At 39.7% G+C, this 24,205-nt stretch overlaps 2 protein-coding genes across 2 annotated transcripts; both read left to right on the top strand.

Moving 5' to 3' along the window:
- The first annotated feature begins 657 nt into the window (after positions 1-657).
- On the top strand, positions 658-14,044 carry LOC145306409 (uncharacterized). The gene is made up of 6 exons (XM_080148503.1): positions 658-703; positions 901-986; positions 1,767-1,904; positions 2,061-2,165; positions 12,553-12,601; positions 13,940-14,044. The coding sequence occupies exons 3-6, from the start codon at positions 1,786-1,788 to the stop codon at positions 14,042-14,044; spliced, it is 378 nt and encodes a 125-aa protein (XP_080004629.1). The 5' UTR covers positions 658-703; positions 901-986; positions 1,767-1,785.
- A 436-nt stretch (positions 14,045-14,480) lies between these two features.
- Positions 14,481-18,072, top strand: LOC145306174 (carbohydrate sulfotransferase 1-like). The gene is made up of 5 exons (XM_080148178.1): positions 14,481-14,567; positions 15,007-15,110; positions 15,736-15,825; positions 16,338-16,405; positions 17,953-18,072. The coding sequence occupies exons 2-5, from the start codon at positions 15,015-15,017 to the stop codon at positions 18,020-18,022; spliced, it is 324 nt and encodes a 107-aa protein (XP_080004304.1). The 5' UTR covers positions 14,481-14,567; positions 15,007-15,014; the 3' UTR covers positions 18,023-18,072.
- The last annotated feature ends 6,133 nt before the right edge of the window (positions 18,073-24,205 follow it).

Raw genomic sequence — 24,205 nt, forward strand, 5'->3', positions numbered from 1 at the left:
TTTTAGAAACAAATAGAATTGTGGATCAATTACAAACAGGAAAAATGATTGAATGTCAAAATTATTTGTTTCGTCAGCGGATATAAAAACGTACATTTATAAGATTAAAACCATAAAATATGTTAAAATACATTGCTGAACAAAACAACTTAAACAATAAATCAAATAACAATTATTGACTTAATTCTCTCATAATGAATGACTGAAGGTGCTCTTGATGCAATTATTAAACAGAAAGAAGAAATAGCCAAGGACTTGGATGAATCATTATTACAGGAACAATATATAATATAACAAAATTGTAAAATTATTCTAATTGGCATTAAAGGGGTTTGACCAGTCACATGTTTAGGACAAAATGTATATGAATCTACTGTACTACTGAACAGAAACACAAAGTTGTTGAGAATAACTCTATAATATTTAGTGGTCATCCTATGATTAATATATTTGTGCTGGTGTACAGAAAGAATCTATAAATTCTGTTAGACACCCTGTAATTAATATATTTGTGCTGGTGTACAGAAACAACATATAAATTCTGTTGGACACCCTGTAATTAATATATTTGTGCTGGAGTACAGAAAGGATCTATAAATTCTGTTGGACACCCTGTAATTAATATATTTGTGCTGGTGTACAGAAAGAATCTACAAATTCTGTTGGACAACCTGTAATTGCTTGGATACTTTCTTCATGGAGAAGGAATACTTTATTATGTTTTACATTTTCATTATCTTAAACTAGCTGACACGAACCTAGATGCCTCTAACCAGTTTTTTAGCCCGTGCCTTAGGCTAAAATATGGTTTTAATCTTATCATTGTACATATTTATCAGCGGAAAGCTGTTTAAAAACTGTTTGAGAAATAACTATTAACCCATAATTAAAGAATTTTGCAGTGGTTCCACATTTGTGGGGGACATCCTGAATTCACATCCATCTATTTTCTATCATTATGAACCTCTTCATCATTTTGGGATCAGGTAGTTTTATTAGGGGTACCTGTCTAATTCTATATTGCCCTAGCAAAATGGGGATTGAAGTAATGCTTTTGGCCCTTCTATTTTATTGACGTCAATAAATACACTGTACCTCATCTCTTTCCTAGAGGTTTTTCTTCCCCCATTCCCTTTCTCTTTCCCTCTGCTATGACGTCAATAAAATAGGTAGGCCAAAAGCTGTGACATCTGTCCCCGTTTTCCTAGGGCACTAAACACAGCTACTTATAAGGGAATATTTTCTAATTTTAGGGTCTGTACATCAGTCCTGACGTCCGTACGTAATAAATAGCTATTAATTTAGGCTAGTTACAATTGTCCTATCTATTTGAAACTTGGCATGATGAATCCTGTACCAATCATGTTCAATTTAAAAAGAAAAAACTCCATAATTAATATAAGAAAGTCCATATGTTAATTTTAAACATGATGATTTCTAAACACAATCCTCATACAAAAATAGGATGTCTATGAGTTTGTCTGACTGTTTGTAACGAAGGATCTTGCAAACCCCTGAACAAATATGATTCTCCTTTACAATGTAACTTCTCAAAGGTCCTGGAATGTTTTATGCGGTTTTATTGATGAAGTGAAAAAAAGAGATAAATCAACTTCATATCAAACGGTTTTGTGATTTTCTTTTTATTCTCCCTTTCCCCCCTCTCTTTTTATGACCACTGACTACCTGTAACGTACTTTGTCTGTCTGTTAATTTTTTGGATTATCAATGTTGTCCTACTTGTTTTAATCTAGAATTTTGTTTAGGCAAATTCGAGATGGTGGCATGGCTAACGAAGCTGTTCATGCCCTGCAAAGGCTAATATCCTGTAATTATACAAATATGCAACATTATATTGAATGGGCTAAAGGCAATGGAAATTTTTGCTTCACAAAAAATACCAGGTATATATTAAAGCAATATTTTTCCGAAAAAAATTAAATCGTAATTAGACAAAGTATTTTTTTGTCTGGCCGTTAAGATTTAACTGAATCACTAAACCGATTTAGTTCTTCATTAGCTTTCAGTGATACTAAAAAATGTTTTAACGTATCTTTTAGATTGTGGCAACACTGTCTGGATGGAAAATCTGAATTTTGCTGGCAACCTGACTTCCTTTCAAACTTTTGTTCTATTTTTCCATTTCAAGCAATTAAAACTGTCAGGTATAGTTATTTATCGCATCGTATTATAGACAGCTTTCCGCGGATATTAAAATGAATAGATTAAACCCAGTTTTGTTAGCCCCGAAGAGTGGGAGGCCCAGGCTAGCAAAAGTGGTACTAATTATATGGTTTATATTTTAATATTTATGGAAAAGTGTCTTTAATACATGATTTTTCAGTATGTCTGAGAACTGGTTCTAATCCAGCGGATAAAAATCGGTTTTGAAACATTTTCACATGTTTAAAGGGTTAAAATGCAGGGAGTAAAGGAGGGGACAATGGATCGAATATTCAATTTTTAAGAGTCTCAGACTGGGTACTGGCTTAAAGGGAATGTGCAAGAATTCAGCAGTTTCTGACTGACTTTGGGTACTTGCGCATTAATGCCCCGTTAACTAGCTGAGTTAGTTTTAAATATAACAGACAGAAAAATTTGTCCTTAGATGACTAGTTTTAACAAATATTTTTTCCAAGAAAATGTCATTTCATGTATAGAAACTCTACTGTGATATTTATGTATTAATACGATCTAAGAAACCCTTTAATTTAGGTAGCAGTTAAAAATATATGAGAAAGGTTGATGAAGTTCTAAGGGTGATTTTTCTAGTGATGTAATTACAGAATGTTTACTACATTGTGATGTACTGGTAATTTAATTTTCAAGTATATGATTTTTTTCTTAGAACTAATTTTGTTCTCAATTATATTACCATGATCCCTTTACAATTTTGGTCAAATTTTTTGGATAAATCTGGTTTTCATTGCTTTTCAGTGAAAACTCTTAAATTGAATTAATTGCCCATTGTCCCCTCCCTTACTCCCTGGTTAAGATTTAAGTATTTCCGTATTAAGAATCCTGTATTTAAGTAGTCTTTGTTTGAACTTCTAGAGAATGTTGAAAATTGGAAGCGTTGTGAATGTTTTTAATGTCCATTTAACTTGTTAAATTATGCTTATATGGATGTTGGGGTACATGGCGTTCCTGCAACTGGCAGATATACATCTGGATGTTTTTTTGTCAAAATGCAAAAACCTCTGCCAAAAATACAGTCATACTTAAAGTGACCGCCAAAAATACATCTAACACAGGCATTTATACATCCAAAATTGTCAATTTTACATCTATTTCTTGCCAATTTTACATCTAAACTTTTTTATATGTCATAAATACATCCTATACATTTTAATTAATAATAAACAATAGTGAACTGTATAGTAGACATTTATTATCAATACAAGAACATGCGTACATATTATATGAAAATTATAGTTCAATGTTTAAAATCTTCAAAATTGAATTTATACAGTTGATTGTGATGACGAACAGAGTAAAAGTCTCGGTTAAAAATTCTATGTGACGTAAAAAAAAATATTAAAAATAATTCTAAAGACTCTACATTATTTTTGCTTACTTTTAAAAAGCAAAATCAACTTTTTTTGTTATTTTTTTTATAAAATTATCTTTCAAAATTGAAATAAGTTCTATTAGCTGATATTGTACTTCTTAAATAACTCAAGAGTTGTCTTACAATGTGTAAATATTTTATAGATTATTTAGCTTAATAATAAAAAACCTACATATATGTGATTCCGTGATTAATATTTGGCTTACACATTGAATGATTTTAAATATTTTTTAAATATTTTTTTAAAATTTTAAAAAATGTTGGTGGATTTTTTTATAATCGCATGAGGGTGCAGGTACCCTATCCTAAAATAGTTATAAACCTTTCCATGACCTATGTCTCTGTAAAGGAGAAGCATATTGGTTACGAAGATCCTTCGATACAAACAGACACACACACAAACATCCTTTTACTTTACAATAAGGATTGGCATTTTGTTACTGTATTCTACTACTAGCGGCTATGCCTTGGAGGCCTCATGGGGAACTTGAGAAGTAGAGAGTCCAATTTAATAAACTATTTTTTTAGATTTTAAAAGAAAAAGACAAACAGACATCCTGTTACTTTATCATATCCTATTATATAGATTATTAAGCTAAGCTTTTTTTGACTGTAGCAAAGGATCTTGTTAACCGCTGAACCTAAAGGGTTCTTCTTTACAGTGAAGCTTATTATAGGTATAGGGAAGTTTAGAACTATTTAGGAAGAGAGCTCTCCACTCTCCAAAAAAAATAACACATAGAAAAGAATTACCATCTCCGCAATTTTTTTTACTTTTTCGTTTTAAAACTTAAATTGCAAATTGGTAGAGTCAACTTTCCCCTTTACCACCCTAAAAGCTTCTAGTGATGTTCTGGTAAGCCGAGCGTTCTCGGCCCACGGGGTAACGAGTTCGGATTCAACGAGCCCTAGCCTTTAATTATTCTACCAAACAAACAAGCAGGATTCAATCATACAGAAATTATATATTTAAACTGAATAATATTTACAAGTTATGTTTACTATATATATACAACAGATTATAACAATGGTTAGGTTTGAAGGGGGTGTGGGACGCTAGGGCTTAGCTCCCGGCGGTAGACAGGCTGTGGGGGCAGCGGTGGTAAAAGGGGAGGCAACGCCTCCCGGTTATATAAGCGCGTGAGGGACGCGTGATAGTTGCATGTTTGAGTCCCCTCCCCACATTTAGGCAGGCCAGTTTGACCGCTGGGTTGCGGGGTCAACAGCGGTCATGAGATAGATGGTGATATAATAAGATTAGTGCAGGGGGTTTGTTATCATAAGTCACAGCGAAGCAACTCTGTAAACGGCCTGTCCGTCTGGGTGTCGTATTACCACAACCTCCCCTTCAAGGGTTGCGTGGCTCCTGAGCCACCAGGCCTTGAACCTGGGGATACGACAGCCTATGCCTGCGCAGGACAGGCAGTTCTTGGGGCACAGCTCGATGGAGGACAGCTCGGGCTACACAGGCTCCCTGGGACACTCGTTGCTCGGTCTGACTGTGGTTGGTTATCAGCATTGTCAGCTCCTGGTTGGCTTCTAGGCGTGGGTTGGCGACGGCCAAGCCCCGCCGCTGGAAATTTTGCCTCGTCTGCAGGATTAGCTCTGCCTCGGCTGGTAACTGGACACGGAGGCCTAGGCAGACTCTGGTGGTTCCTAAGGGGGGAATGACGATGGCAAAGGGCGCATAGAACTCCATGGGGGCGCCTGCTTGATTCAGGTTGCTTGGTCTCCTAACTCCTACCCGGATGGGGATGGCTGTCATCAACAGGGGGCACATGGCTTCAGCTTCGTCTTCTGGGGCGGCCTCTTCCATCGCAGTGGCTGGTTCTTCTCCTACAGGCTCGCTGCTGGCTGGCAGGTTCTCCATGTCCGCGTCAGGATTCCAGATGGCATCTCTGGGTGGCTCTGGAGCGGGCGGCGGCGGCGGTGGTTCGTTGGGCTGCTCCTGCAGGTTCTCCTCTACTGGGTCACGATCCTGGCCGCTAGGCTGTGGGGCGGCTGCGGCTGGCTGGTGCACTGGGAATTGTCCTGGGTCGCTAGCTGCGGGCGCCGCCGCTCCAACTGGCAGTTCGGTGGCATCCTCGTCGCCGTCCATATCAACTTGGATGTCTGCTGGGATCTGGTGGGCAGTCACATCTCCAGTGTATTTGCGCAGTCGGCCTACATGCGCGGTAACTTCTGAGATCCTGGCTACTGGAGAGGCAGGTTTGATGACATAATGGACTTCTGTAGCTTTCCTCACTACTTTCCAGGGGCCAGTCCATCTCTTGGTAATCTTGGCTGCCTTCCCTGGCACCAGGCGGGGGGCCAGGTACCAGACCAAGTCTCCAACCTCATACTTGGCCGTGCCTTCGTAGGCTGCCGCGCTCCTCCGGATGGCTCCCTCCTCCTTCTGCTGGATGGCATCATACACTGCATAGTAGCGCTGCAAGAGAGCTTGGACGTTGGCTGGAACTGAAGCATATTCGGTCTCTGGCAGCCGCAGTACCATGTCCACCGGAAGTTTGGCCTCTCTCCCAAAGAAGGCCAGAAACGGAGTCACGCCAGTGGATCTGCAGGCCTTGGTGTTGTATGCGAAGGCGATGGCCGGCAGGTGGGGCTCCCAGTTGTTATCGTCTCTGTCTAGGAACAGGCGCATGCCTGTGTTGAGTGTCCTATGAAACCTCTCCACTCGGTTGGACTGCGGGTTGTAGGGTGGTGGATGTGTCAGGCCAATCTCAAGTCTGGAGGCCAGTTCCTGGAATACCTGGCCGGTAAATTCCATTCCATTGTCGGAATGGATCTTCAGGGGGCATCCGAAGGTGGCCAGGTGGCGGTGCAACAGGGCTTCAGCCACCGTGAGAGTGCGCTTGTTGGGGATGGCGTAGAGGCTGACAAACCGGCTGAACCCATCTTGGCAGGTGAGGATGTAGCGGTTCCCAGCTGGGGTCTCTGGCAGTGGCCCCACTAGGTCGATGAATAGGACTTGCTGTGGATACCCCTGGCGGGAGGGCACGTGGATCCCCTGCTTCAGTCTCTCCTTGGTAACCTTCTGGACACACTCAGGGCAAGTTTGGACCATCAGACGGATGTCACGGGCCAGGTTGGGCCACCAGAAGTGCATGGCAACGCGGGCGATAGTCGCGTCCATCCCAAAGTGCCCAGCCATGGGGGTCCCATGGGCTAGAAAGAACGCGTCCTGCTGGAGGGCCGAAGGCAGCAGGTATCTTGTCCTCTCCCCTGTCAGAGTCTGGTCAGTGGTGGTGAGGCAGCCATGCTCGTCAAGCCCCAGGGCTGGGAAGCGGCTGGCATACTGCTGCTCGTCTCGTTCCTTGCCACGCAGCTCAGCCTTAGTTGGGGCTTTGCCATCAGCCACCCATTGGCGGACACGGAGCAGAAGGGGGTCCTGTGTCTGGGCCTCCAATACTCTAGCTGGATCCAGTCGGGCGGCAGGGGGCCGGCTAGCTGCGGACTCCCCTAGCTGGCAAAGGGTGTGGATATACTCAGCCTGCTCTGCTAATTCTTCGGCGCTAGCCGTTGGCATGTTGGCATCTTCTCGGCGGCTGAGGGCGTCGGCGTTGGTATTCTGGGTGCCAGGCCTGTGGCAGACGGTAAAGTCTAAGGCCGCTAGCTCCTCCTGCCAGCGGGCCACCATCCCTGTGGATGTGTTCAGTGATTTCATCTGTAGCAAGGCTGAGGAATCAGTGTTGATCTGGAAGCTGCGGTAGGACAAGATGCCGTGGAATTTTCGGATCCCATACATAATGGCGGCCATCCCTCCCTTCCAGGACGGGTAGCGCGTCTCAGGGTCGGTTGTCTTGCGCCCCACGGCGGCAATCAGCCTCTCCTTGCCATCTTGACATTGACTCAGTATGGCCGAGATGGCGCGGCTGCTGAAGTCTGTGGTGAGCTGGAACACCGCTGGCAAATCAAACCTGGGCGGCGCTCGGATGGGGGCCTTGCGGAACTTGTCCTTGAGTTGCAGCAGCTGGGCTTCCATCTCAGGCGTCCAGGTTAGGGTCTTGGCCGTCTTCTGCCGATTCATCTCGTAGGTGAGGTCTGCATACTCTGGGATGAACAGGCGGTAGTATCCAAAGAACCCCAGCAGCGCCAGCAAATCCTTGGGGGTGCTGGGGGCTGGCCAGTCCAGGATACGGTCAATATAGTCCTCCTGCATGGCTATCCCCTCACGGCTGAGGGTGTGGCCCAGATAATCCACCTTGGATCGGAACAGCTTGGTCTTGGCTGGCTTGAGGCGGATCCCTCCCCTGCGGTGGGCTTCCAAGACCTCTCGGAGCCTGGCCAGGTGGGCCCAGGTATCCTGGTGGAAGGTCAGGACGTCGTCAAGGTATGACTGGAGGTTGGCTGTGCCTAGTGGGTTTAGGACCCCTGCAATAAACCTGGAATAGACAGAAGGTGCCGTGGCCAGGCCAAAGGGCATCCTTTTCCATTGATACAAGCCCCTGGGGGTGGTGAAGGCGGTGCAGGGCCGGCTGTCCTCGGACACACGGATGGTGTAGTATGCGGCCACCGCGTCTAACGCACTGTAGACACGGTGCCCGCCAGCTCGTTCTACCAACTGCTGGATCCTAGGCAGGGGGTAGCTGTCCAGTTCCAGGCACTTGTTGAGGGCCCTGTAGTCGACGGCCCAGCAGGTGCTCCCGTCCTTCTTCTTGATGGGCACCAGGGGGCTGCTCCAGGCGGAGTCTGACGGCTCTATAACTCCCTCCTGTAGCCAGGTGTCCAGTTGTTTCTCCAGTTCAGCCTCTTGCCGCGGGTTCAGATCCCTAAATCTCTGGCGGATCGGCTGGGTCCCTGGCTTGAGGCGCAGCTGCAACTCAACCACATCTGTGCAGCCGGGGGTAGAATTGGAGAAGACGTCTCTGTATTCTGACAACATAGTCCAGACCTCCTTCTTGAGCAAGGGGTCCTTGCGTAGGAACTCATTGTCTTCCATCTCCAGGGCCTCCCACAACTCCTGCATTTCTGGAGGCTCAGCAGGTTCTTGGAACGAGTGGAGACGCGGGGGAGGCGTATCAGAGACCTCTAGAATGTCAGGTTTGACCAGCTCCCCAGCCACTGGGAGGCCAGCATCCAGCAAGAGGGGCATCTCCCCTTCATTTACCACCAGTACTATAAACACAGTGGCGGAGCCAGGCCTGTGGGCATACAGGCCCTCTGGGATAACAAGATCCTCCCCAAACCTCTGTTCTGGGGCAGCTAGTTGGATGGCATCCTTGGTGCGATGGCCTACTAGCTCAACAGGGACCGCCATGACCCCGCGGCCAGGCAGGACCACCCGCTTGGCTGTGCGGAGCTGGGGTGGCTGGCCATCAGTTGGGGTGACAGCGCTTAGCCTATACGTGGCTGGTGCGGGGTCAGCGTTGGCTCCGGGACCCACCGGCCGCAACTTGACGGGCTCGGCTTCTGGAGGGGCTGACGTGTCGGAGCCAGGTGTGGCTCCGAGGGCGTCCGGCCACGATTTGACGGGCTCGGCGCTGGGAGAGGCCAAAGTGCTGGGTCCAGCCTTGGCTCCGTGGGCGTCCGGCCGCGACTTGACGGGCTCGGCGCTCGGAAAGGCTGAGGTAGCGGAGCCATGCATGGTTCCGGAGGCAGCCGGCCACGACTTGACGGGCACGGCGCCGGGAGAGGCTGAGGCCTGAGAGTTGAGTGTGGCTCCGGGTACATCAGACCGCGACTTGACGGGTCTAGACTCGGGCTTGGCTGGTGGACTGGCTGGAGGTCCCAGGTAGAGGGGGCCAGGTGGACACGGCTGGCCGTTGATAAAGGTATTGGCGGAGAAGATTGGTTCTGGAGGGCTGGCAATCTCAGGGAACGTTGTTGGCAGGCTCTCCCTCAGCACCTTGGGCACTGGGGGCAACCCCATGGCTAGCAGGTTAGCTCCCTTGTGTGCGTTGAGCTCAGCGTCCACCCAGTGTGTGCCTTTCTCAACCACACGCGGCTGCTCAGGCAGGGGGCCTGGCAGAGGCCCCTCATAACTTAGCTCTCTCTCGGCTGTCTCCCGGTCAATGGGGACGCCACGGAGTGGGATAAACTCCCCACGCACCCACAAGCAAGGTGGTTGCATGTCGAAACAGAGCCTAGTTCCGAACTCCTTGAGAAAATACCCTCCTAGGTTCAGAGGGTGTGAGAGGTTTCGGACCACAGTCACGTGGTATAGATGGAGTATAAGGGTGTGTGAGACTGCCATATATAACTCTTTTAATTTTCCGATTACCTGGAGGGGCTGGCCTTCCTCGTTAGCAGTCAGGATTTGGGTGTTGTCCGGAATCAACATGCGTTGTACGCCCATCGCGTGCATGAGGTGCTCAGAAATTACAGCAGACCCTGGTACACGGTTGCCAGAATCGATCATGGCATCAACCTGTACATGCTGGGCAGGGTCAGGAGTAGGGAACCTCACCCTGACATGGCAGGGGAAGTGGAGGTCCTGCCCTTGAGACAAGGGGGCCTCTCGTTCGGCTGGGGTTGGCAGAAACTTTGGTGGTGGCCGAACCGCAGCTATGGTGGTATCGCTTACCATGGTGGCTTAGACTGTAGCTTCGAATCACTAGAGCTTATTAATTATCACTGGGTCAACAATTTTATATTTATTTTTATCACTTGGTTGACATTTATACACACTTATGTGTTGTTATCACTAGGAGCTCTAGGTGTGATTCTGGAAGCACTGGCAGCAGGGAATGTCCGTCCTGCAAGGTTCAGAGGGGTGACGGCGGTAGGGAATGACCCGTCCTACAGCGCCGCTGGTTCAAATCCCGAAAATGGCGGCAGGGAATGGCCCGTCCTGCAGCGCCTCGGGTTCGAATCCTGGGAGGCAGCGGCAGGGAATGTCCCGTCCTGCCGTGCCTGTGGCTCAAAATCTGCTATCCGTCGCAGTGGTAGGGCTTACTTGTGTGCTGAAGCTTCGCAGCCACACATTGCCTTCTTAGGGAGACCAGCACCCAGCTGTCTGTCTCGTAGGTTTGGCCTGGGTGTCCTGGGGCTTGTCCCAGCTACACTTGCCAATTTAGACTCAGTTCTGTAGCCGTCTGAGCTAAATTATCCGATTGCCGTGGCTGCGCACCTAGCGCTACTCCTACACGGCACGGAAAAAGCGTCTTAACTGGCGCTTTTAGCAGGCTAAATCTGCTTGCCGTAGGCCAGAGGCCCACATATTGCGTTCAAAATGATGGAAATTCGACCTAAAAAGGCCGTCTCACGGGTCAGTTGGCTTCTCAGTTGGCGGCTGATTGTCCCCTTACTTGCCAAAGGGTCCAATCAGAGGTAGAATAGGCTAGTTTCTGTAAGGCTCGATTGAAACACGCTGACACCAAGTTCTGGTAAGCCGAGCGTTCTCGGCCCACGGGGTAACGAGTTCGGATTCAACGAGCCCTAGCCTTTAATTATTCTACCAAACAAACAAGCAGGATTCAATCATACAGAAATTATATATTTAAACTGAATAATATTTACAAGTTATGTTTACTATATATATACAACAGATTATAACAATGGTTAGGTTTGAAGGGGGTGTGGGACGCTAGGGCTTAGCTCCCGGCGGTAGACAGGCTGTGGGGGCAGCGGTGGTAAAAGGGGAGGCAACGCCTCCCGGTTATATAAGCGCGTGAGGGACGCGTGATAGTTGCATGTTTGAGTCCCCTCCCCACATTTAGGCAGGCCAGTTTGACCGCTGGGTTGCGGGGTCAACAGCGGTCATGAGATAGATGGTGATATAATAAGATTAGTGCAGGGGGTTTGTTATCATAAGTCACAGCGAAGCAACTCTGTAAACGGCCTGTCCGTCTGGGTGTCGTATTACCACAATGTGACTGCTAGCGATAATATACATTATGGTTTTATTTACATAATATGCGGATGAAGGCAAAGATTATCATCATTACATGTAAAATCTTTTAAAATCTGATCCGATTACCGAAAGTGAATTATAGAGAACACCAAGAACATTAATTTTTAGGACATATGTAGCACTTAATTTTTATTCTTGTAGTATAAATATCTCCTATACAGTTTACTATTGTTTATTATTGAAAAAAATGTACAAGATGTATTTATGACATATAAAAAAATTTAGATGTGAAATTGGCAAGAAATAGATGTATAATTGACAATTTTGGATGTTTAAATGCCTGTGTTAGATGTATATTTGTCAGGGTACCTACGATATATGGCAAATTACTGTTGAATTTACATCCAGACAAACAATTTTGACAAAAATACATCCACTGTGTTTCTGCCAGTTGCAGGAACGGCAACGTCCCGGATGTTGTCATCCTGTTATCTAATAAATGCTAATCCATCTATTTCTAAAATCCTAATTAAAGAATTTATAAGATTTACTTATAGATAGCCAAACTGCTCTAAACTATGGAATAAAATTTTCTTTTTACATGTTTAAGCTTAAAGTTAAGGATCTTATGGGATAAGACATCATTTATTGTTAAAAGCGAAGCTTTTCTATAATTAGGGTCAGTTTGTCCTTCCGTACGTCCGTAACGGATAGCTTTTTTCGTTAATTTAGGCACGTTAGAATTGTCCTATTGACTTTAAATTTTGCATGGTGATCCCTGTAGTAGTTAGGTATAATTTAGAAAGCTTAGCAACTCTATAATCAAATCCAGAATGTCCGTACGTCCATTTTAAATATGTTGATTTTTTAAATTTTTTAACAACAAATTTTTATATGATCTAATTATCCGATTGATCTGATTTTTGGTATACTGATTCCTGGGACAACAAAGTACAATATTGTAAGCGAAGCAACTCTATAATCAAGTCCTAAAAATGTAAGTATGTCCATAAACATTATACTGCATCAAGCAATTTTTCAACAAATTTACTTACAATTTTGCTTCGACTCTTATAGATTTATATTCTGATTATTCAGTTCCGACACCATACAAGTGTAAATGCTCTTTTGACCTACTGTTTCAGAGCTTCACTTTTATGGATGTTGTCATGTTTTTTTTTTTTATCAGGTTACGTTTAAACTTGACTAAGACCTTCATTGAAGATAACAATTTGAAGGTATATAACATATGTTTTAGAACCTAAGCTTATTTATGATTATGACTTGATCTCACGTCCGTAATCGGATGTCCCTTACTATTTACGTAAACTAGCGGCTTCGCCCCTAGCCTCTAGAGGCTTTGCCCCAAGAGGTTTGATCAACCTAATTTTTCGTATTTTTAGATTGAAAAGAATTTTTTTTTTAATTTTTTGGGGGGGGATTTTTTTTTTTTGAGGGGGGGGGGGGCGGGGGGTTTGTCGACCCCACTATTTTAATTTTAGTTTTAAAAAGAATTTTTTTTGGGTGGGGATTTTTCATTTTTTGGGGGTTGGGTGTGTAACACCCCCCCCCCCCCCCCACCATGAAAATAGTTATAAACCTTCCCGGGACCTATGAGAAGCTACCCTATTAAGGAGAACCCGATCGGTCCAGCTGTTAGCGAGATTCTTCGTTGCAAACAAAAAGACAAACAAACAGACAGACATCGTTCTATTTTGTATTAAATCAAGATGTACTTGTAGTGTGAGGAGCGGCGGACACGACTGACGGATTTCTTAAGACCTAGTTTTGAACACAGTAATAGTGTCTGACTGATTATGACGTAACAAAAAAAATTAGCCAATGAGAGGCCACTATAAATTTTACCATTGGTCAATAACGGCCTCTCATTGGCTAATTTTTTTTGTTACGTCATAATCAGTTAGACACTATTACTGTGTTCCCTAGTTTTTGTAAAGAAGCTTTGCTTCAACACAAAACACAGGGTGCATTTATATATACAAGTTTATTGAAGAAAAAATACAAACATTACCGAATGGAATACCTACAGATTACAATATTTAGGTTGGGTTAAAATAGGATTATAATATATTCCTATTACTTCCTTTATTTGCAGAAGGAATAGACAAATGATAAACATGACTAGCTACAAAAAAAATTAACAAGGAAATCATTATGAATAGGAGCACAGCCACTCTATTAGCCAGTCTAATCCCTCATCCACCCTATGTACCCCCTACTTACGTATCTACCCCCTATCTACGTATCTACCCCCTTTACCCTTATCCCCTCATCTCATTCTTGATAAACAGAAATATTCAAATAAATTACTTAATTCTTATTTTATAAAGGCGGAGGTAGGTAGTGCTAACCTCCGTAAAGGTGTGAGTTTTAAGGCTTAAAAATATTAGTAGAACGATAATATTCACTAAATATGTGTATTGTGTATTCATTATTGAAAAGAACTATAGACAATTTTTTTAAAAGTTGACATAAATTTTATCGTTCTACTGCAGTTTTTAAGCCTTAAAAATCATACTTTTACGGAATTTTAGCACAACGTATCTCCCCCTTAGATGAAAGTGGTTTTGCTGGTACGTGACCCACGAGGAACTATGGCCAGTAGGAAAGCTCTGTATTGGTGTCAAAATCAGGAAAATTTTACTTTCATTAACAACTGACGCCTTTGCCCCTAGAGGCCTCGAAGGAAACTTTAAGGAAGGGGTTGAGGTGATCCTCTACCTTAGATTTTAGTTTTAGAAAGAAAAACATTTTTTATAAGAGGGGGAGGGGGTGATTTTTAGTAGGTCAGATTTCACCTTTTCTCCCTCAATATGGTTATAATACTTTCCTGGACATATGAGAAGCCTCAGATTGAAAAAGAACCATATCGGTATCAATTTTTTTAAAGAATAACCGACGGACCAAGAAATCTATATACTAGCTGCTACAGAGAATACTCGCCAAATAATTCAACTGACTATCTTAAATAGCAGACAAGAAAATCAGATTCCCCCCCCCCCCCCACAGAGCGTTACAGATTGACTGACAGACTATGTAAATTATAGAGTAGCTTTGCTGCTAAGAAATGTGCCAAAGTTTAAATTTTTGTTGGTCAGACTGATTGTGATGTTTCCCGTAACCTTTGTTCAGATCTGGTGCATGATTATTATTCATTCAAACAATTAGCAAAACTGTTTCCAGGTATGACCCCGTTAAAGGTATGTCCTTGTCAAATAAAGCACTTGAAAGTGTCATGTATGGCGTCATAAAAATGCAGGAGGGATGACAGTAGATGGATTTTGATTTATTTTTTTTGACGTCACACATGACACTTTCCAAAGCTTCTTGGCAAATTTTTGTGTTGAAGTTAATAGAGTAAAAGTTTTTCTATAATAAGGGTCGATCGTACGTCTGTAAAGGATAGCTATTATCTTAAACTTAAACATGTTAGAATTGTTTTATCAATTTCAAACTTTGCATGATGATTCCTGATACAGTAAGGTACGATTTAAAAGCGTAGCAAATCTGTAATCGTTATAACCTAACTTAATACTATTCTAAACTTGTATTAATATTGGTGATGCACATCAGTACATCGTCCATTGGAAATCAGAGTTTAAAATACAAAATTGAATTTTAGATAAATACATGGCAATTCGGTATGAAGACTTGTCCCTCAATCCAGAAGAGAAGTCAGCCGCCATGTTGAATTTTGTTGGCTTCACCTACCATCATAATGTCAAGGCATAGACGTAATATAATGTCAACATCTAAAAATGCTTTTAGCGCATTTTTCTTAATTTCAAATTTCCTCCTTTTTGCAAGAATGGCTGCAAAACGCTTCAAAAATGAGATTTAGATCTAAAAATTGATACTATTGGGGACATGTACTAGAATATATCAAAGTTTGCAGGTCATATCTCAATCAGAGAGGGAGTACTGGCCCCCCAAAATCGACCACTGAAAATCCAATTTTTTTCTTGCAAAGGGTAGAAGATTTGAGCATAAGAAAAATGCGCTAAAACCATTTTGATGTTTTAACTCAAGTTTTTAATTTTTGATTTTACTGTACGAAGAAAATAAGCCATTAATTATTATATTCTGATTACTATAAGTGGGGTAAAATTGCTTTCAAAAAAGTTTTCATAAAAAAACACACTGTATCTAGATGGTCTAGATTTGGAGACAAAATCCTTTGTTTACTTTTTATTATTTACAATTTTTAGCTCACTTATAATACGAACGAATTTTAAAAAATATGCCCTTGTGCACCAAGATCTGTAAAATGTTCTAACCAATGAAATGTCTTGAAATTACCTTTAGTAATCTCCTATTGGCTGATTTAGTCATTATTTCTCTATTTGTGAAGGAGTTTCTTGACACTCACACTAAGAGTGATGGTACAGAGGCTGGCACAGCAAGAGATTCTAAAACTGCTCCTTTTCACTGGCGGAATACAGTTAGGCACCACTTAAACAAATATGTATGAGAAAAAAAATTTTATGTTTATAATTATTTTGGAAATAACATCAGTAATTGATTTATTACAATCCTATTATATTACTATTGTAAATGCTTTTTGTCTGAGGCTGATTGGGTTCTTTATTTTAAGTAAGCTTAGGTCCTGTGATGGTTTTATAATGTTTTCTTTTCATGTTTAAGTCTTGGAATGGTTTAAAGCTATTTTCAACCCACTCTTTTCTTGCACCTTTGGATACAGAGAGCCCTTAGATGCTTGGGGTGTAGCCGCTAGTTTCAGAATTTAGCAAGAAAAGTTTAAATGTATATTTATTGTATAGTATTTTTGGATTTATTCATGTTTTGTTGAATCCAAGGGCCGAAGGATCTGTAAAACAAGGATTTCTTGGAACCAGAGCTATCCGTTACGGATGAACATACAGGCAGACTCTCCTTAATGTGGAAAATCCACAATTTAAAAATGTAAATAAGATTTCTAACTGTATTCTAAAGTTAAGTGAGGAAGAGGTATTTTCCATACAAAATGAATGTACAGAGGCTATGCAACTCTGGGGATACAGGTACAAAGCTTTTATAGTGAAAAATGACGACATACTGGCCCACCATTAGTAAATTAAAATGTATACTGGCCTGCTATTGGTAATTTAGGCTTTTTATTGGCCTATCGTTGGTCATTTATAATTTATGACGTCATTTTTATAGCACTGTAAAGAGCTTCATACAGGTACACTTCAAGAAGCGAAGCTACTCTATAATTTATTTTGTCTGTCCGTCCGACCGAACGTAATGCTACGGAGGAAATTGGCGCTTTTCTGTTTTAGTCAGCTAAGTTGGTCCATCTTGGTCCATTGTTATTTAGATTACAAGATGATTAAAGTCCCTCCACAAAATATGACGTCATACGATAGAATAGCCAATGAGAGGCCAGTATACACCGTAATTGTCCAATAGTAAAATTTATGCTGGTCTTTCATTGGTTATTCTATCGTATAACGTCATAATCTGTGGAGGATCTTTAATCATTTTCTTTAGATCATGCTTAAAAAGATGTAAAACAGATGTAACCAACAGCTGAATTAATTCGGAAAAAAAATATTTTAAAGGTTTCGTGATTTTGGGGGCAACACATCGTAGCAAAAACGACATTTTTGGAATTATTTCGCTTGTTGACTATACCTTATTCTTTGATAAAGATACTTTTTTCTCTAACGTAGTCGGGATCTTATAATTTATCATATTTTCTCTCTTTTCTTGTGACAAGTAAACATCTGCTCTATAACTTACTTTGTCCATTTGTCCATCATTCATTATTCTATTCTCGCTACTTATGGATGTTATTTCCAATGAGCATTAAGCAATATCTATGATACTAGCGGCTACGCCTCTAGAAGCACTTGAAGAGGGGAGAGTCCAATTTATTATTTTAGATTTTAAAAGAAAAAGTAAAAGAAAAATTTGTGGGGGGGGAATTTTTTGCTAGAGGCGATTTCTGGTACCCTCCCCTAAAATAGTTAAAAACCTTCTCGGGACCTATGAGAAGCTACCCTGTTAAGGAGAACCCGATCGGTTCAGCGAGATCCTTCGGTACAAACACACAAACAAACAGAGAAATAGACACACATACACACAGACACACAGACACACAAACACACAGACACACAAACACACAAACACACAGACACACAAACACACAGACACACAAACACACAGACAAACAGACATCCTGTACTAAAATAAGGATAATTGCAACACTACTATCTGTTTTATTTCTATTTTTCGCTCCTAATTAATTGTGATATCCTTGTAAATGATTTTAAAATTTTTTGGTAGTTTCCCTTAAAGTGACTTATCGTGCAAAGAAACCATGCCTTATTTAAAAATACATTAAAAGTAATTTCGTGTCTTAGTGTTTTGCTTCAAATCAGGTTAGGTTAGGTTGTATTGGGTACGGGATATTCCCGTAGAATGAGGGCAATTCAGGTATAATAGGCCCAAAAGAGTTAGGCTTAAATAAAAAAATCTCATTTTCAAGTTATTTTAAAAATAAGGAGGAGAGGGTTCCTGTGCGCGCTTGGTACTTTAAGGGAAAGAATCATATTGTATTTAGAGCTTTGGAGATTGGAGAGAAATTGTCGGAGCTAGAACCTGTCATTAGTTTACACAATTTTGTTATTTAATACAATAATTAGTAATATTATATTTATTTCTGCTTAAACTTTATCAACTATCAAATCATCTATAAAATATATTTTTAATCTAGATATTTTGATAATTCTGATCAACTTTTAATTCAAAATACATTAAAAACAAGGATGACAACATTCATAAGTAGCGAAGCACAAAAAATCGTAGATGGGAAAAGGGTATTTATTACATATTAGAATCAAGAATAGATTTATTGGATAAAATAAACATGAAACCTTGTTTTATTTTGTATGATGACGATGGTCAAAGTAAATTACATAAAAGATGCTCATAACAATGAGAAAAATTATTTTGATACTGATATCCCAAAAAAAGTTTGAAAATTGGATCAAAAAAACAAAGATATGGGGAAATATGTAAAACATGTAAAAATAGCCAAAAAAAACCTGGCCGCCATGGTTCTCTTAAAACGACAGAAAATTAAATTTTTATATCCTTAACTTAAAAAATTAGGAAAATCGGACCATATACACTGAAGGTATTGAGAAAAATGTAAAAGATATAAAAATAGCCTAAAACCCACTAAAAAGGCAGTCTGGTCGTCAGGGTTGTTTTCTTTAAAAGAAGGGTAATTTAATTTTGATATCTACAACTGAAAAATTTTGAAAATCGGACTATAAACACTGAATATATGTAGAAAAATGTGAAAAAATATAAAAACAGCCTAAAACCCACTAAAAAGGCAGTCTGGTCGTCAGGGTTGTTTTCTTTAAAAGACGGAAAATTCAATTTTGATAACTATAATTGAAAAAATTTTGAAAATCGGACCATAAACACTGAAGAGAAAATGTGAAAAATATTAAAATAGCCTAAAACCTGCTAAAAAGCGGTCCGACCGCCAATAACGTTTAATAGTCAATTGTGCTCCTAAATGATAGGAATGTTGTCAAAAAATTTTAGCATTCTATCTTTTATAGGAGCTGAGTAAATCTCATTTCCCCCATAGCGTTACGGACGGACTGACGGACGGACGGACAAAGTGAATTATAGAGTAGCTTCGCTACTATTAATATTACTTTGAAAATGATCACGAAACTTATGGCTTATAAAATTCGCGCAACCTATTTTTGTCATAATGATTACAAACATAAATAAACTGCATAGTTAAAAAGTTTCATATAGGATTGGAGAAGTGTTATCAGTTTTGTCAACTCTACAAACTTACATCCCTCAAAATACTTACAGACAACTTTTAGGGATCTATAGGGACAATACAATGCACGAAAAATACCCCTTCTGTAGATCAAAATCAATGGTCAGGTTTTTAACTATTTTGACAAAGATAGTTCAATTATTCCATTTTTGCTTTTTTCTAATATTACAGACTAAAGCTGAATTTTTTTTTGAAAGAGTAGGGTTGTATATTTTTTTTATTTGCCATTTTCATCTCCCTGTCTCATATGTTGCATTACAAAATAAAAATGGGAGGTCCACCCCTCCCCCACACATCTCTTTATTTAAAATAGGTGGGTCTGTTCTCATATTAACATACATGTGCCGTCTTAACTCCCCCTCCCCTCATTTTTAGAAAGGAAGCTACTCTATAATTTCGAATGGCTGTAAGTCCGTCTGTCAGCTACATGTCTTCGTTTAGGAGGAAATGTGATTAGCTCGGCTGTTTTGGAAGATTATTTTTCTGTAATATTTTCTTATATCAATGAGCTTCCAGCTTATATGATTAAATTGGTCCATTGGTCTGCCGGTAATACTATAAAAGACACTAGCATCTAGAGGCTCTTTAAGAGCAGAAGAATAGCCTAAAACCATACCCAGACTTAATTATAAAAATAAAATAGCCTATAACCACTTCAGTGCCTATACGAACCTTAACTACAAAGGGAACCATATCAGTTCATTGGTTAGTGAGATCCTTGGCTACAAACAAAAAAAGCTTAGTACTTTATATAATAGGATACATATTTATATGGTTTCGTGGAAGACGAAGAAAGTCTCTCAAAAAATCATAAAAACGAGGTATTATCCAGCTCTTCTTTAGGGGTTTTCTTTCCCACTCCTCCTTTCCTCATCCTTTATTTTTATGACATCATTAGCAGTACATTATCATTTCTCCATTGTTTTTGGACCAACAAAAGTAACTGACGCCTTCCTTCACAAAAAAAAAGTTTGGGGTAGGAATTTGACCCAACATTTTCGAGAACTTAAGTAACAGAATTATAAAAACAATACAAATGTATAATACTAGCTAGGTGGGCACCTAATTATTTAAATTTAAATTTAGTGTCATATTCTCTTTTTCCTTTTCAAGAATTATGTTTCCTGTATATTTTTAGTTGGGCAGCTTTTCTATTATTTTAAATATCCGTTCGTCAGGATAGACTTAAGCCTAGCTAATTGAGAAATGTCATAAAATGTCGCTCCGTCCATACGTACATCTGTACTGGATATCTCTAGTTATTTTAGGCAAATGGGAATCGTCCTCTCATTATATTTTGCATAATCATTCCTGTAACATTTAGGTATTTTTTGGGAAGCAATTAGCAGCTGTATAGTTAATATTTTTTAGCTGATTTTCAATTTAAAAAAAAAACATATTTTGATAGTTACTTGATCTTTGGAAAAATGGTTCCTGGAACAACTATGCACAATTTTATAAGCAAAGGCTCCCAATAATCATGGTAATTAATTTTAGATCCAAATAAAACTTTTTTCAACCATCTAAATTATTATGAAAATTAAATGTGGTAATACTCTATATTTGTTCGTTAGTCTGACTTTCTATATGTTGAGTTTTGCTTTAATGAATGTTGTCATCCTTGTTATGTTACATGTTAAGTTATGTCTAATTACCCTTTGTTAGGTGTTAATTAACATCCACAAAAATGCATTTTTTTTATTCCAGCAGTTACTAAACTTAAAAAATTATTAGTTCTCAAGAACGTCCATGTTTTTTTTCTTGGGGGAGGGGATATAAAAAATCTCAAAAGGGGGGGGGGGATGGGACATCCAATGAACTTTTTTAGTGGTTAAAAAACGAATATGATTGTGTATTAAATATCAAAAATTCACCTGTATTTCAAAGGTTTTTTCTTGGGGGGGGGGGGAGATGTTTTGAAGACTTCCCACTATCTTTAATTTGGAGTAAATTTGCCCTTGGAAGATCTTGAAATTAGATATAGATTATAAAAAATTTAAATAAAGCTGATTTTTTTACAAAAGTGTATGTACACTTTATTTATTTCCTACTTTTTTAGGATTACTAAGGATTGATAATTACACATACCTAATAAAAGTTTTTTTTCTCATTTCAACTATATTTTTTATAGCATAGCTATTCTAATAATCGAAATGTACGTCTGTAAGTCCGTCTGAAACATTTTTTGGGAAAATATTTTCTCGGTCCCTATTGTAATTTGTTTTGAAGATTCTCTTTACCAATCATCAAGGGCAGACAGACTAACATGATATGAGTTAAGAAATTGTTGAGTTAAATTGCTACTAAATCATTTTTTTCCTAAAAAAAATCAAAGCAACGGTCGCTTTATAACAAGTTAAATACAGAAGAGATCTTTTTAGAATAAAGGGAAGGATAAAAATTATTTTTTTTCTTCATTTTTTTCTAAATCACCATTCCACTTATGTTATTCGAGTTTTTTTGGGGGGGGTAACGGTAGAAAAAAGAATTTCTTTTAAGAATTGCATATTAGTTATTTCTCGCATCGTATTATAAACGGCTTTCCGCGGATATAGAATGTACAATTATAAGATTAAAACTAGTTTTTGAGCCCCGAGGTGCCGAAGGCACCGGCTAAAAAAACTGGTTTTAATCTTTTGATTGTACAATTTTATATTCGTAGAAAGCTGGATATAATACGATGCTAGACATAGTTTTTTCGTATGGATGAGAACCGGTTCCTATCCACCGGACTCGAATGAATACGAGAAAAGTTTTTTTAATAACTTGTCTTTATATCCCTGCAGGGGCTCTCATATTATCACATCCTAATTTCCCCCTTTTGTCCCCTAAAACTCCTCCTTCCTTTTTATATTGGTCTGGTAGATTCACCTTCTCTCATCCCCACAACATTATTACCCTTTCATATTTCACCCCCTTTTCTCCCAAAATATACTCGAAAATGTTGAAGTTTTTAGGTTTTCATAAAATGTAGCTAGAATTTTATTTTAGCAGAGCTGGATGTTTAAATCATTTTAGTGGTGAGCCAGATCGGGGTGAGCCAACTTTCCACCAATGAGAGCACAGCATTTTATAAAATGCCGCGCTGTGATCGGCGGAAATTCGGCGCACCCCGATCTGGCTCACCACTAAAATGATTTAAAGATCCAGCTCATGTTTCTTCTAAGTAACAGCTACTATATAATCGTAGAATAATCGCCTGTCCGTAAGTACGTCAAAGCTAGAACATTATACATTTTTAAGGCAACTTAGAAGTTATAATTAGTAATAATGTTTTATGCTTTTATTACTTTTTTTACCGTTTTGTTGGAGTGTTCAGGTTTTTTTTAACCGGAGTCGTCAAGCAATTCTCCGGTGTTTATGTAAAACAGACTCTAAATTATATTATAGCTAGATTAAACAATAATATTATATATTTGTATTTTTGACCTTTAGGGTCTCTTCGACGCTTCGGGTACAAATCCTCTCCACGCCACCTTGAACATACTCTACTTTTGTAATTGTAGAGTAACGTGCTCAATCGCTTAGGGTATTAAAATAAGATAACATCCATTAGACAACCAACTCTTTGATTGCTCGACCTTTTTCTGAGAAGTCCTAACTGTGTATGATAATGAGTTGCGCCTGTTGGAAGTTGGGCCACGGCATTCCCCATACTATTTATGACGCACACCTGACATAGCAGTTGTAGGAACCATTTTAATGTCTTTGGTTATGACACGGTGTTTTCATTGACAGAGGGACTTTCTGTTACCTTTCTATTGAATTAAATTTTAAAAATTGTGTCCTTTAAGATCTCGGTAACTTTCGAATTATCCAGTTTTATTTATAATTAATAATCGAAAGATTATTACTTAAAAGTCGCACCAAATTTTTATGTTCACTCATAGAGTAATACTCGGCGCTGGCTAGATAACGATTCTCCCCGATACACGCCTCCTTTACCCCATCCCCTCCCCTCCTACTGGATAAACGAACTGACCAATAAATGAGGTTCATATTAGCAAACTAAATTGACGAAAAATTTTCCTCTGCCATTATATCCATGTATATTATCTAACCCATTATCGTAAGCTAATGTAAATCTATTGCTACATTTTACAAACATATTTCTCCTATAGTTCCCCCTCCCCTACTCCTCTTCCTCTCTTTCTCTCTCTCTCTCTCTCTCCGTCCGCTCATTTCCGGTCGTTTAGGGCAGTTAGACTATCCATCTATCCACCTATCTATCTATCTATCCATACGTATTATGTCAGATTATATTGTTTTTAGTTAGGTTCAAACTATAAACCTGTTCGGACTATAAAATAAAAAAAAAACAATAAAAGTTAGACAATATTTATGTAAAACATTATGTAGTTATATTCAAGAAGTGTTTAAGTGAAAAATTTGATGGATTTAGTATTTAAAGGTAATTTTTATTTTGTATCTAACGGCTGTGAACTAATGATCTAAGAGGTAGACTAGAAAAATAGCTAAAAACCATCCAAAGACTTAAATTTTAAAACAACAGAACCGTAAACTATACTTGGACCTATGTAAAGCTTCCCTAAAATGAAGAACTCGGTTAAATAGTTCCGCGAGATTTTTAATTAAACATTCCTAATTAAAGGTTTGATAATGGAAAAGTTAGTGATCTGATCATAAGGAATAAGATTAGATATATTGGTTTCTTAAAATAGCCATGTGTATAGTTTCTAGGGTCTCTATATTCTAAGGGCAGAAAAATAGCCTAAAACAATATCCCGACTTATTTTTTAAAAAATTAAAAGCCTAAAACCATCTCAGAGCCTATAAGATGTTTAACTGTAAAGAAGAACCATATCGGTTCAGCGGTTAGCGAGATCCTTCGCTACAAACAAACAAAAAAGCTTATTACTTTATATTATAGGATAGGTGGAAACTTAAAAATTGGACTACTTAAAAGACAGACGAACATACAAAATAATATATATGATAGCATGGCAACGGACCGATGGACGTACAGACAAAACAAATAAAG

Source organism: Acartia tonsa, chromosome 14 (assembly GCF_053477335.1).
Source record: "Acartia tonsa isolate MP-2025a chromosome 14, ASM5347733v1, whole genome shotgun sequence".
Lineage (NCBI taxonomy): Eukaryota > Metazoa > Arthropoda > Copepoda > Calanoida > Acartiidae > Acartia > Acartia tonsa.

Coding starts and splice junctions, on each gene's coding strand:
- LOC145306409 (XM_080148503.1), top strand. CDS start 1,786: ATGGCTAACGAAGCTGTTCATGCCCTGCAAAGGCTAATATCCTGTAAT. Junction 2,166..12,552: donor CAAGCAATTAAAACTGTCAG/GTATAGTTATTT, acceptor TTTTTTTATCAG/GTTACGTTTAAACTTGACTA. Junction 12,602..13,939: donor TTGAAGATAACAATTTGAAG/GTATATAACATA, acceptor TCTCCCCCTTAG/ATGAAAGTGGTTTTGCTGGT.
- LOC145306174 (XM_080148178.1), top strand. CDS start 15,015: ATGGCAATTCGGTATGAAGACTTGTCCCTCAATCCAGAAGAGAAGTCA. Junction 15,111..15,735: donor CCTACCATCATAATGTCAAG/GCATAGACGTAA, acceptor CTATTTGTGAAG/GAGTTTCTTGACACTCACAC. Junction 16,406..17,952: donor ATGCAACTCTGGGGATACAG/GTACAAAGCTTT, acceptor TATTGTATTTAG/AGCTTTGGAGATTGGAGAGA.